Raw genomic sequence first — 12237 nt, forward strand, 5'->3', positions numbered from 1 at the left:
GAATAAAATACGGTAAGATAATTAGGAAGTGGTACTTCTGAGTATGCATTTATTACCTTTGATTGCAATGTAGTTTATTAGTTATAGATATCTATATAAAATTTTAATAATGGCTGTTACCTAACAAATAACTCACAAAATTCCTAAAAATTTAAAACTTGGTTCTCATGAGCTGGGATGAGCCAGCTCCAGCACACCACCCCATTATACAGCGGTTATCCTGAGCCCCCGAGTACCGGAATAACCCGAAGGAGCCCCTGAAACAGCAGGATGACACTTTTCTCCAGTCCGTCCAGGAAACCTGACGAGGTCCAGATGCCCTGCAGGCGATGGCACTGCTCCAGCAGCGGTATCTGCTGCTTCTTGGCAAGCCTCCCATGATGCCTCCAAAGGATCTGGAGGGCTCCAAAGCATCTGGCTGCCGCCAGGGCTAATAGGGTACCAAGTCCTCCCCAGGCTCAGAACCTGTTTGCCGTTCTTCCAGGAGACCACTTGGCCCTTAACTGTTCTTAAAAGAATTACAGGGATGTTTCAGAAGCCGCCTGGAACAGTGGAAGGAGCATAGGAGGGAAGGGGAATAGTGAAGGAAGAGGCAAAACCACATGTATCGGGTAGAGATTATATGCCAAATAAGGGCTGCATGCTTTCACAGATGTTCTTGTTTACTGTAATCCTGACACACCCAGAGAAAGAACAACCACCTTTTTCCAAGAGATTATATGACTTCCCAAGGTTCCCCAGCTAATAAGAAGCAGAGCTAGGACGCACTCCAGCTCTGCTCAGCCCTATAGCTCTAGCATGTAGTGTAGTACACATGGTGCTTTCTACGTTATTTGTGGGATGGATACATGAATGTAGCCTAACTCCAAAGCTTGTGCTCTTACCTCCACCGGGGAAATAATGCTGGTAAAGAGCTCTTACATGGCAGAGCATAAATGAAGTAATGGAAGGTACTGTGGTGTGTGAAAGGCTGGCTTCAGAGTGAGATGAGGTGATTCCCTGTAGGCTCAGCCTTTTACTAATTCTCTGACCTTAGTTAGGAATGTCACCAAGTCTCTCTCTGAGGCTCGGCTTCCTCACCAGTAAAATGGGGCTAATAAAGCTAATCTTGCCATGTGGTGGCCAGAAACAAACAACTGTGATGTATGAGAAAGCACTCTGCAGGCTAAAAGGTGCCAGGAGAGAAAGTATCCTGTATGTCACCGTCCATGACATCGTAATGTCATTCCACTGGCCTAGGAAGGGCACGTCTAACACCACGGTTGCAGAGGAAGAGCAACGGGTAAAAGAAATGGCCCTGAACACAGCAGAAGGTACAGCATTCTCATCTATTTCAACTTTAAGTTTAGGACTTACTTGGCTGTCCTCTGTTTGGAATGCACCACAGACAAAAGAATTTCAGCGAGCCTTGTCTCCCTACCTTTTATATAATATACAAGGGAGCAGATAGGTTAGAAGAAAACCCTGCTGTTTTTGCAGTGTGGTATTGATCCTGGAAACTAAATGATAATGCAAAGAGGCAGCATCAGCCTCTCTTCAAGCCTGCATCATGCAGGCTGCCTGGGATTCTCAGAGAGCCTAGAATTTCAGAGGAAGACACCCAAGCACAGACTGGCAGGGTCTGCTTCTATCACACACGGTTAGGTCAGGGGTGGCGCTAGACGGAGAACACCCTCTAAGCAGACTACTCCCTGTGCACGCCTCAGTCCCTTCCCCACCCATGGGGACCCTAACAGAACTGAAGACGCTAATGGCCTTCTGCAGTCAATGTCTGCTCCTCTGTAAGGAAGAGACATGAGGGTGAGTGTATGTGTTTGTGTGTTTTAAAATACATGCACCCAAACTCACACATGTGTATTCAACACAGTAGGCAAATCGCCCATAGCAGGTAAGCGAAGTAGGGGAATGGAAGCAGGAGACAGGGATAAAGGTAAGAAACACACACACACACACACACACACACACACACACACACACACACACGAAACAAGAGAGGGCCTTGCACAGACCAATGAGGATAAAGTGTCATAAACTGAGTGTGATTAATTCAACCCCTGCACCTGACACCCAAGGAAGACAAAAAGAGTTAGGAGCATACCCTCCTAGCACTCAGAGTGGAAGACCCAAGGGAGAAATCAGTCTCTGCCATTGATTGGGACGAGTCCTATTCATTCACTTATCCGTTCTTTCAACAGATAGGCATTGTGCGGGATGGGCAATGGGGAAGGGGAGCGCGGCAGGGCAGGGCAGTCTAGGGTAGGGCACTCCCAATTACACAGGCAGATGGGTCCACAGAGGATGATAACCCAGGTGCTATGACAGAGCAGGCATAAGCTCTATGGGCCACAGGAGAGGGGTATGGAGGAGGGTTAGAGAAAGCTTCCTGGGGAGAGTGACATTTCATCTGACTTCTGAATATTTAGCAAGGCAAAGAGAGGAGGTGATGCATTCCGACAAGAGCAAACAGCACACACAGCAGCCCAGAAGAGAGAGAGTGTGGCCCCTGAGGGATTCAAAGAATTTTAATGGAGCAGGAGTTGGAGAGTAAAAGTGGAATTGGCAAGAGGGAAGGCTGAAAGTGTAAGCTCTGTGAAGCTGGGGGAGGGAGGCTTGCTCTCTGAGCTTCTGTGCGCAAAGCCTGGCATGGGACACACACAGGAAAGTGTAACACAAAGCAATTAGTGCTGTGATATCAGTCTGAACACATAGTTATGAACACAGAGAAGGAAGCCCTTAAACCTGCCTTGAGGTTGGCAGGTGCGGGAGGGGTGTGTGTGGAGAGGACACAGAAGTGAGATTTCAGAAAGGAACTATTACCTGAGCTGAACCTAAAAGGAGTTTAAGATTTTACTTGCATAAAAAGAACAGGAACTGGAAAGGAAATTTCAAGCATGAGCAAAAGCATGAGCAAAAGCCCTCTCTATCAGCGTCTAAGCTGATGAATAAAAACACCAGAAACCCCAAACTAATCATGACTAACAGAGGGCCTCGACAAAACCCCTCAGGTCTAGTCAATGGGCTCAGAGGTTTATTTTTTAAGCTGATTCTGTGTATTCTCTGCCTTCATGATGCAGATACAACCAACACCAACTTCTCTTCAGAGCCAGGAGTCACCTTTACCCACTCTGTGATTGCTAAGCAGGGTTCAACATGACGACTCTCCCGTCTGTGTCAGAGGAATGAAACACAGAAACAAAAAGCCTGCTTCAAGAGGGGGGGAAAGCCAACTCTCTCCAGGTCTGGCGCAAAATTAAATTTTATGAGTTACTTGGCAGCCAGCAAGGCACAGAACAAAGCCAGTGTGAAACCACCTTTTAAAGTAACCTAAGTTGACAATTAAACTTGCTCTCGGTGAGGGGGAGAAAAGGAGTTAATACAGGCAGAAGGCCTTTCATCCTACACCTGAGCCTGTCCCTTTCCTATGTTAAATGCAACAGCAAGCAAGCTGAGTGAGGGGATTTAACACTATCATTACAAAAATATCAACATCCAGGCTTAGGTGGACATCCCTCCCTGAGTCATATGCCACCCAGGGTTACCATGAATACGGTAATAACAGGAAAACATAGCTTCCACATGCCAGGCCTGCTGTGCTGGGCTGTAATTACCCAAACGATGACAATCTATTGAAGACAAACATTCTTTCCCAACCCCCAAACACACAATGCCCCCCAGAAGGAAGCTTGGCATACTGCACTGTAATTGCTAAATTTCTACACGTGGTTCTGCCCTTGGGCAATGGTTCCAGTAGGTATAGTCCATTCTTGGGCTGGAGAGATCAACTATCCCATGGTGCCAAGAAAAAGTCAGTAAAGAAATAGATGGCTATGTTGTTATCAACAGAGAGGATCCAAACAACCAGAAGAAAAATCCAGGAATTTACCCTGGGAGCCTTTTGAATTTTTCTCCGAAATTTCCAATTTTGAAGAGTTAGTGCCTGAAGAAACCAACAGCACACCTGATGGTTTGGATTTTCAAAGTCAGATCTTTGTACAGGCGATGTCCCCACCACTGCATAAAAATGAATTGATGAGTACAAATGAATGTGTTTGAAGACTCTGCCGTTTTATGGTTTATTAAATGCCACACTGGAAGATGCAAAGTTTTATAGACTGGAAAGGGCCCTTCAATTAAGAAGGTAAAGAACTGAGGATGAGCCCAACTGTTCTTCCATTTCCAGTGAATACTAAAGATAAAAAAAAATTAGGTCACATTAGAGTAGTGGTTCTTAAAGTGTATCCCTGGACCAGCAGTATCCACATCATCTGGGCACTTGTTAGAAAAATAAATGATCAGGGGACTTCCCTGGTGGTCCCGAGGGTAAGACTCTGTGCTCCCAATACAGGGGGCCCGGGTTAGATCTCTAGTTGGGGAACTAGATCCCACACGCATGCCGCAACTAAGAGTCCTCATGCCACAACTAAGAGGCCCACATGCTGCAACAAATATCCCACGTGCCGCAGATAAGACCCGGTGTAGCCTAAATAAATAAATATTTTTTAAAATATAAATACATAAATAAATAAATGATCAGGCCCCATCCTCCAAACCTAATGATCGGAAACCTGTTTTAACAGCTCCTCCAGGTCACTGGGATGTACTATCATGTTTAAGACCTTTTGCACTAGAACTGTGGTCCTCCACCCTGCCTATTATCATCACCTGGTGAACATGTTATTGCGATGCCCTGGCCAACCCCAGGCAAGTAAATCACAACCACTAGGACTGGAACTTAGCAACAGCTACTTTTAAAAAGGCTCCTTGGGTGATGTAATGTGTAGGCAGAGTTGACAGTTGCCATATACTAGAATAAGAGAGATTTAGATTAGACACTTTGCAACTTCTGATTTCTGGTTTAACTCAAAGTTATAGTGGTTGCTGAATGAATCTTCTTCGCGAAAGAAAAAGCTTTTGAGAAGAGGAGAGATTTCCATCTTCATGAGCTGGAGAAGTTAGATGTGAAGCTCACACACTGTACCAACATTGTACCAAACCCAACGGTAATAACAGTATTTAACAACTCATCAGCAAAGACAGTTGCTCATCCTGGGAAAGAGGCGGGCTAGTCCCCACGTTCAGAAGTCACTATAAAAGCAGTGCGCTCGGAGGCAGTGAGGAGTGACACCGCACCACCCACACGCCTCAAGTCCAGCTGCCACAATCCACCAAGGGGAGCTCAGAGCCTTGGCTTCTTGGCTTTGAAGTCCCAAGTATTCAGGGTGTGTGAGAGAGCAGCCTCTTCTCACCAGTGTCTGGTGTCACCCAATGTGCAAAGTGATGACAACCTGCCAGCATAGAATTCTAGGGGGCCACTCCCATGGGACAGGCAGAGCCTAGCATCGCTGCTTAACAAATAAACTGTGTACTGGGGCCATCCCTCTACCCAAATTAGGAAATTGGCAGAACACATTATAAGTCTGTTCCTCAAACCAGGGTCCACTAGTGTAGTCCCAAGCATCTAGGATTTTTTTCCCCATGAAAACGGACGTGAGCACTACTAAAATGTAAGAAACACTAAATTCTTTTCAACAAGAAGAGGCAACATTCTTTGGGAAGTTTCTGGAGAAATAATAGGCCAACCATCATGTTTTTACACTGTGAGAGTAAGATCAAACATTCCCTTAAATTTTTTTTAAAGATAGAATAACAAAGAGTGGAACCAGTTCAATAGCTGGCTAGTGAACATGCTTATGAAAATAACACCATCACCATGACATTCTCACAGAGTGAATTTTAGATATCCAAGCTTTGGGGCATTATACTCCCTCTCCCCCAAAAAAGGATGAGGATAGGAAAAAATGAGAGGGAAAAGACCATGCTTTTATATCCCCAGTGCCTACGATTATGCAGACTTTGGAGTTGGACCAACCTGGGTTTCGATTTTCACCCTACAATTTATTTGCTGTTTGGCCTTGAACTTTTAAGTCTGTGAATTTCAGGTTTTCATCTATAAAATGGGAATGGTAATCCTTAGCAGTGATCAGGGTGAGCAGAAAGAAGGCTTGGATTGCATTTAACACAATGTCTAGAAAACAGCAAATTAAGTAGCAGTTGTGATCATTAACTATTCACTCTTGAACACCCAGCTGAAGCTTCACTTCTCTTGTGAAGGCTTCCTTGACAAAAATGCTTACACACACACACACACACACACACACACACACACACAGTCTTTTTGTAGTTCCAGTACCCCTAGTATGCATCTAGATTTTAGTCATTATATTATATTGCAATTGCTTATTTATATGTTTACAAGTATTTTCTTAAGAAAAAATACATGCCTTTGTGTACCCAATGCCTGGCACATACTTGGCACATCATATGTACAAATGAATGAATGAATGAACAAATGAAGCTAGCTATGTATCTCACTTACCTAGAAATGAGAGAAGAAAAAATTAGGATGGTGAGAGTGGAAAGGACAAGACAGGAGAGAGACATACAGGGAAATTGATAATAATGGTTGACTGTGGGATATGAGCAGGAAAAAAAAATATTGTTTTGCAGAGTTTTCTAATACAGTCAATCATAGACACCGTTCATCCAGAAAGCCCTTCTCTGAGGATTTTCTAGGGAGGAGAGGGGATGGAGAGAATGGTCACACAAATACTTAGATTTATTGGTTGTTTGGGTCTACCCAGTCCTCTGAAACCAGCCCACATAAGGACAGATATTCCTGGACATTATTCAAGGACAAGGTAAGGCTGCAAAAGGAACCTGAGTCAAATCAAGAACGTTTATCTCTGTCTTCCAAGTCTCAAGAATTGTAGTCCTGTGTTTAATCACTGCCTCTCAGTCTTTACCATTATCACCACTCCGTCTCCCTCATTATCTTCTGCAGACTCTGCCCTTTGGAAGCCCTCTACTTACTCCCACTGAGACTTTCCTTTTGGTCTCATTCCTACCTAATCTCTGAATGATGTTGACCAATATTAACCAATAGTTGGCTTCACTGCCACAGCCATCTCTCTATCATCACTTAACGCCTCAACCTATCTCAAGGGTCTAGGCATGAGCAATCTGCTCATCCAGAAAGAGTCTTAACCGTTTCACCACTGCAGGAGGTAACTGGAGAAACAAAACCAAGGAAAATCAGCCAAGAAAGCAGGTAAGTGGGGTCTTCTTGGCTATGTAGACATAGAAAAACTTTCCTACCCTCATCCCTGCAAACCAGGGCTTTAGTAAATGGACAGGCAATCTAAAAAGTCTGCAGTATGTCCATACCTACACCCTGAGAAAGCCTGTCCAACAAGAAATATGGTGACAAAATGCTACACGCTTAACTCTAGTCCCCAAGCTGTCTTTCACAGCCAGGGAATTAGTCACTGGAAAAGTAGGCCCATTGAGAAAGCCATTGACTTTTGATCTTTAGACTTCGAATGCTATTCATCAGCATCAATATTTTAGAACTTAACTCAGCCCTAGTCTGAGTCCAGGACGTCTACAACATCACGATGACTCACCGCATCCTGACAGCTGAGGACCTCCAAAATGCTGTTGAGTAACTCGACACAGTACTTCTTCTCCTGGACCTGGTGCTGCATCTCATCCTTCTGCTCCAGCAGCTCCTTCAGTTCCTTGGTGATGACAGGAAGCAAAATGTCCCGGCATTCTGGAATGAAGGCAGTTCAGAGGCATCTGAGCTTCCTCGTTTTTTAGCTTCTTTTCTTTATTTTTTAGATAACATTTCATTAAATAAATAATTCATGAATATCTTCTTCTTGTAAAAAATGCAAATATTAGAAATTAGGTTAAGGGACTTCCCTGGTGGCGCAGTGGTTAAGAGTCCACCTGCCAATGCAGGGGACACGGGTTCAAGCCCTGGGCCGGGAAGATCCCACATGCCGCAGAGCAACTAAGCCTGTGCGCCACAACAACTGAGCCCGTGCTCTAGAGCCCGTGAGCCACAACTACTGAGCCCATGTGCCACAACTGCTGAGGCCCGCACGCCTAGAGCCCGTGCTCCGCAACAAGAGAAGCCCGCGAACCACAACCAAGAGTAGCCCCCACTTGCCACAACTAGAGAAAGCCCACGTGCAGCAACAAAGACCCAGTGCAGCCAAAAATAAATAAGTTTTTTTAAAAATTAGGGTAAGATTTCCTTAGAACATTATTCACAGTTCTGGCCCCTCCCACAACCCCTACTCCCTAGAGGCAACCAACCAGTTATTCTATTCTATATAGATGTATGTGTATGTGCATATAAAAATGTATGTATGTGTGTTTGTATACCAGTATAAAATATGTAGTATCATTTTGATTTGGCTTTTCATTTAAGTAAAACATATCGCACTGTGATGATCATCTTTCAAGATCTTCTTATATGTTTTACATATGTACGTTATCAGTACAAGAACATTTAGTGTCATTTTGGTTTTGTTGTCTTTTCTTTCTTCCTTTTTTTTTTTTTTTGTGGCCTCTCCTGTTGCGGAGCACAGGCTCCAGACGTGCAGGCTCAGTGGCCATAGCTCACGGGCCTAGGTGCTCTGTGGCATGTGGAATCTTCCCGGACCGGGGCATGAACCCGTGTCCCCTGCATCGGCAGGCGGACTCTCAACCACTGCGCCACCAGGGAAGCCCTGTTGCCTTTTTATAAAAGGGGACTATACTGCACATATTGTTCTGTACCTTGATTGTTTTCATTCACCGATATTTTTTGGAGCACCTTCTATGTTATTACATAGAAGGATCAACGTTAATTATTTATAGCTGTTTTATAGTATTCTCTATTATGGACATATTTGTTCATTTAGTCATACCCCTATTGATGGACATTTTTCACTGGCATAAACAGTACAAAAATGAACAACTTTTCACTTGCACCCTTATACACCATGACTTTCATTTTAAATAAATTAATACCTTTGCAAAGATGGGTAACTCTCTTGGCTTTGCTGTCTCAGGAAATACCCGGAAGTTTCTGAAATCCTACACAGCATTCTTTCTATATTTCTATTAAAAATGGCAAACCTTGAGAGATCAAAAACATCCCCCCAAATTTCAAGCCATCCCTACCTAGATGCTTCTAGAGCTGACATGTGAATCATATATGCCAATTTTATTTTAATTCAATACAACAAGTAGGTGCTGAACATCTTTGATGTGGAAGGCACTGTATTTCTGGAAGTACAGAGATAATATATGGTTCTCACCCGGTAGATATTTAAAATACGACAGAGGTGATCAGCAACAGAACAAAGAGCAATGGCAGAAGACAGAATAAGATACCGGTGGGAAGAATCAGACATCAGCTCTTGTTCTGTCAGCCTAGCATCTATACCTGCTCTGGCACAGCACCCTGGTTTCACCCTGGTGAGCCACCCTGCTATGGGATATAAACCTAGGGATACTGTCATAAGGCTCCCTGCCCTCCTCTGGACCAGGGTTGGGTACCTGACCCTAATTAGGATAACTTCTTGATCTGCACCTTAAGGGAACTTTAATAACAGTTACTGCTGACATTGCTAACATATTGAGCGCTTACAATGTGCCAGGCACTGTTTGAAGTTTCTTGCATGAACTACTTCAATCTTCCCAATGAGTCTAGGAGGTAGATACTGTTATTTCTCCCGTTTTGCTGATGAGGAAACAAAGGGACATGCCCAAGTGTACAGAGCTAGTAAGTGGTGGATCCAGTCTGACTGCAGAGCCTGTGCTCATCATCACTAGACAAAGGGTAGTATCTTTCCTGGAGCTCATCTGTCTGCACAGAAGTGCCCTGGGGAGGCTCGCTGCTTCCTCTCTCAGGGCTATTCTGAATCTCCCCTCTCTGAAGACTGGTTCCCCAGCTTTTCCTCTGATTCTTAAACTGCTCCCTATCATCCAAATACATTTATTTTCGGTTAAATTTATCAGACTAGGTGTATGTCACTCACAACCAAAGAATTCAGACTTGTAGAGTCATAAAATATCATGAGGGCTTCAGAAGAGAGAAATGATCTATGGTTGGAAGGTTCATAGAAGACTTTATAGGCTCTGATAGAATTGCGTCCCTTGTCTCAGAGCACTAATGTCAGTTTGTAATTAAATTCTAATTAGTATAATTAATGTCCATTCATCCAACCAAAGTGTAAGCTTCATGACAGCCAGACTAAATCTCAGATGCCCAACACAGTACCTGGATCATGGTAGCTACTCAGTAAATCTTGATGGAGTGAATGGAAGAGGTATCATTTGAGATGGTCACTGATGAGTAAATAATATTGCCATCAGGAGAGTGGGGATTTAGAGAACAGAGAGTGATTTAGAGTTCATGGACCAAGATGTAGCAACGTATACAATGGTGGAATATTACTCAGCCATAAAAAAAGAATAAAATAATGCCATTTGCAGCAACATAGATGCAACTAGAGATTATCATACTAAGTGAAGTAAGTCAGAAAGAGAAAGACAAATACCACATGATATCACTTATATGTGGAATCTAAAATATGGCACAGATGAACCTAACTATGAAACAGAAACAGACTCACAGACATGGAGAACAGACTTGTTGTTGCCAAGGGGGAGGAGGGTGGGGGAGGGATGGGGTGGGAGTTTGGGATTAGCAGAGGTAAACAATTATATATAGGATGGATAAACAACAAGGTCCTACTGTACAGCCCAGGAAACTATATTCAATATCTTGTGATACACCATAAGAGAAAAGAATATATTAAAAATAGAATGTATATATGTGTATAACTGAGTCACTCTGCTGTATAGCAGAAATGAACACAACATTGTAAATCAACTACACTTCAATAATAAAATAAAATAAAATAAAATTTTAATAAAAATAAAAATAGAGTACATGGACCTGGGTAAGTAGAATAGTCTCTTGGAAGTAGAATAACAGGAGATAACATTGAAAAGGAAAATTCTTAAATGCAATGGGTGGTGTAAGATTATAGTTCTATGGAAACAGAAAATTACAGGCAACAAAAATTTTGATTCAGCTTTGCTTAATGTTATAGATGGAATCATGGGCCACGGATTAATGGTACTTTGTTTGGACTCAAGAAATGGTTGGCCTAAGGACTTCTGAGAATACAAGGTGCTGAGTTAGCCATTACCCTTTGTTTAGAGAGAGAAGAAAAAAGACTGGATAATATTTACATACCAATTACCATAACATTTAAGTTAAATCTATACTTAGTCCGTTGAAATTTTGTCCAGGTCTGTTTATTAAAAGGGGTAAAGAAATTTCCTGCAAATTTCATGCAGAAGTTTGTTTTAAAAGTTATCTTCTAAAAGATGTTAACTTGTAACTTTGAAACTTTTTGTTTGTTAGAGGAAACTGTATGTGTAAAAATGCTTGTTGTAGGAAAAACTAGGTGAGTTCATTTGAAGTTGTAAACTCTTTGTCTTTGGGAGATGAATGACCTCACCAACTTCATGAAACTTAACTCCCTTCACTGATGTTGTCATAATTAAACCCCATCAGAAGATAAGAACTGTGCCTTCACTTAAGTTAGGTAAGAATTATAAAGTCTTCCTCTCTGAAAAGTTAATTTTTGCTAGTAAAATTAAAAAGATTCTAATAAAGGAAATTTAAAACACAACAAAAATCTTGTTCTTCCATAGTTCTCTGGGCAAAGGGAGACTTCAAAAGATGTTTTTTTAAGGTGATTCATGTCATTGTAGCATGTAGGGCAGCTGCAGGAAGAAAAGACCAAAGAGCAGACAGAGACCAGTGTATATGCCACTGCAGTAGTCCAGGTGATGGCAAATGAGAATAAAAGTGCTGGGTTCTACCCCGCTAGACTCCTAGCCTCTGATACAACATTCTTGTTCTCTGTTGAAGCTAAAGATTTGATAAGACCTTAAAGAAAGTTGGTCTTGAGTTTAAAGCATAGTAAGACAATGTTTTAAAGCCTAGAGCAATAGGCTTTTGTGATCCAAGATTAAAAATCACTTAAAACCTCTCCATCTGTAAATGGGATCACCAGGACCTGCAGAGAGGAGGTTTGTAAAGGTAGACAAAGGGTTCATCTACTGAGGCAGTTAATTAACTCATTCATTCATTTAGTCAGTCGGTCTACTACATTTATTGAAGGCTCCCTAAGTGCCAGTCACTATTCTGGGATGGGAGGGAATGTAACCAGGGGCTGCTTGCCCATCACAGCAGCAGAGCCAACAGAGATAAGAGGCAGACTTAAGTAGACAAGAAAAACCCTGGTGCCTCTACCTCCTGGGAGTGGCAACCTGTCAGTGGCCATATAACAGAGCTATAGAATAGTAAAGGCCAGGTTTTTC

The 12237-nt window shown here is 42.7% G+C and overlaps 1 protein-coding gene across 1 annotated transcript in view; it reads right to left on the minus strand.

Moving 5' to 3' along the window:
* DOCK2 (dedicator of cytokinesis 2) overlaps window positions 1-12237 on the minus strand; it is a 405630-nt gene that overhangs the window by 246931 nt on the left and 146462 nt on the right. Inside the window, exon 26 of the mRNA XM_067732884.1 lies at window positions 7464-7612. Within this exon, the coding sequence (XP_067588985.1) occupies window positions 7464-7612 (149 nt within the window). The remainder of the gene's footprint in view (window positions 1-7463; window positions 7613-12237) is intronic.

The sequence above is a fragment of the Pseudorca crassidens genome, chromosome 3 (genome assembly GCF_039906515.1).
Source record: "Pseudorca crassidens isolate mPseCra1 chromosome 3, mPseCra1.hap1, whole genome shotgun sequence".
In the NCBI taxonomy this organism is placed as follows: Eukaryota; Metazoa; Chordata; class Mammalia; order Artiodactyla; family Delphinidae; genus Pseudorca; species Pseudorca crassidens.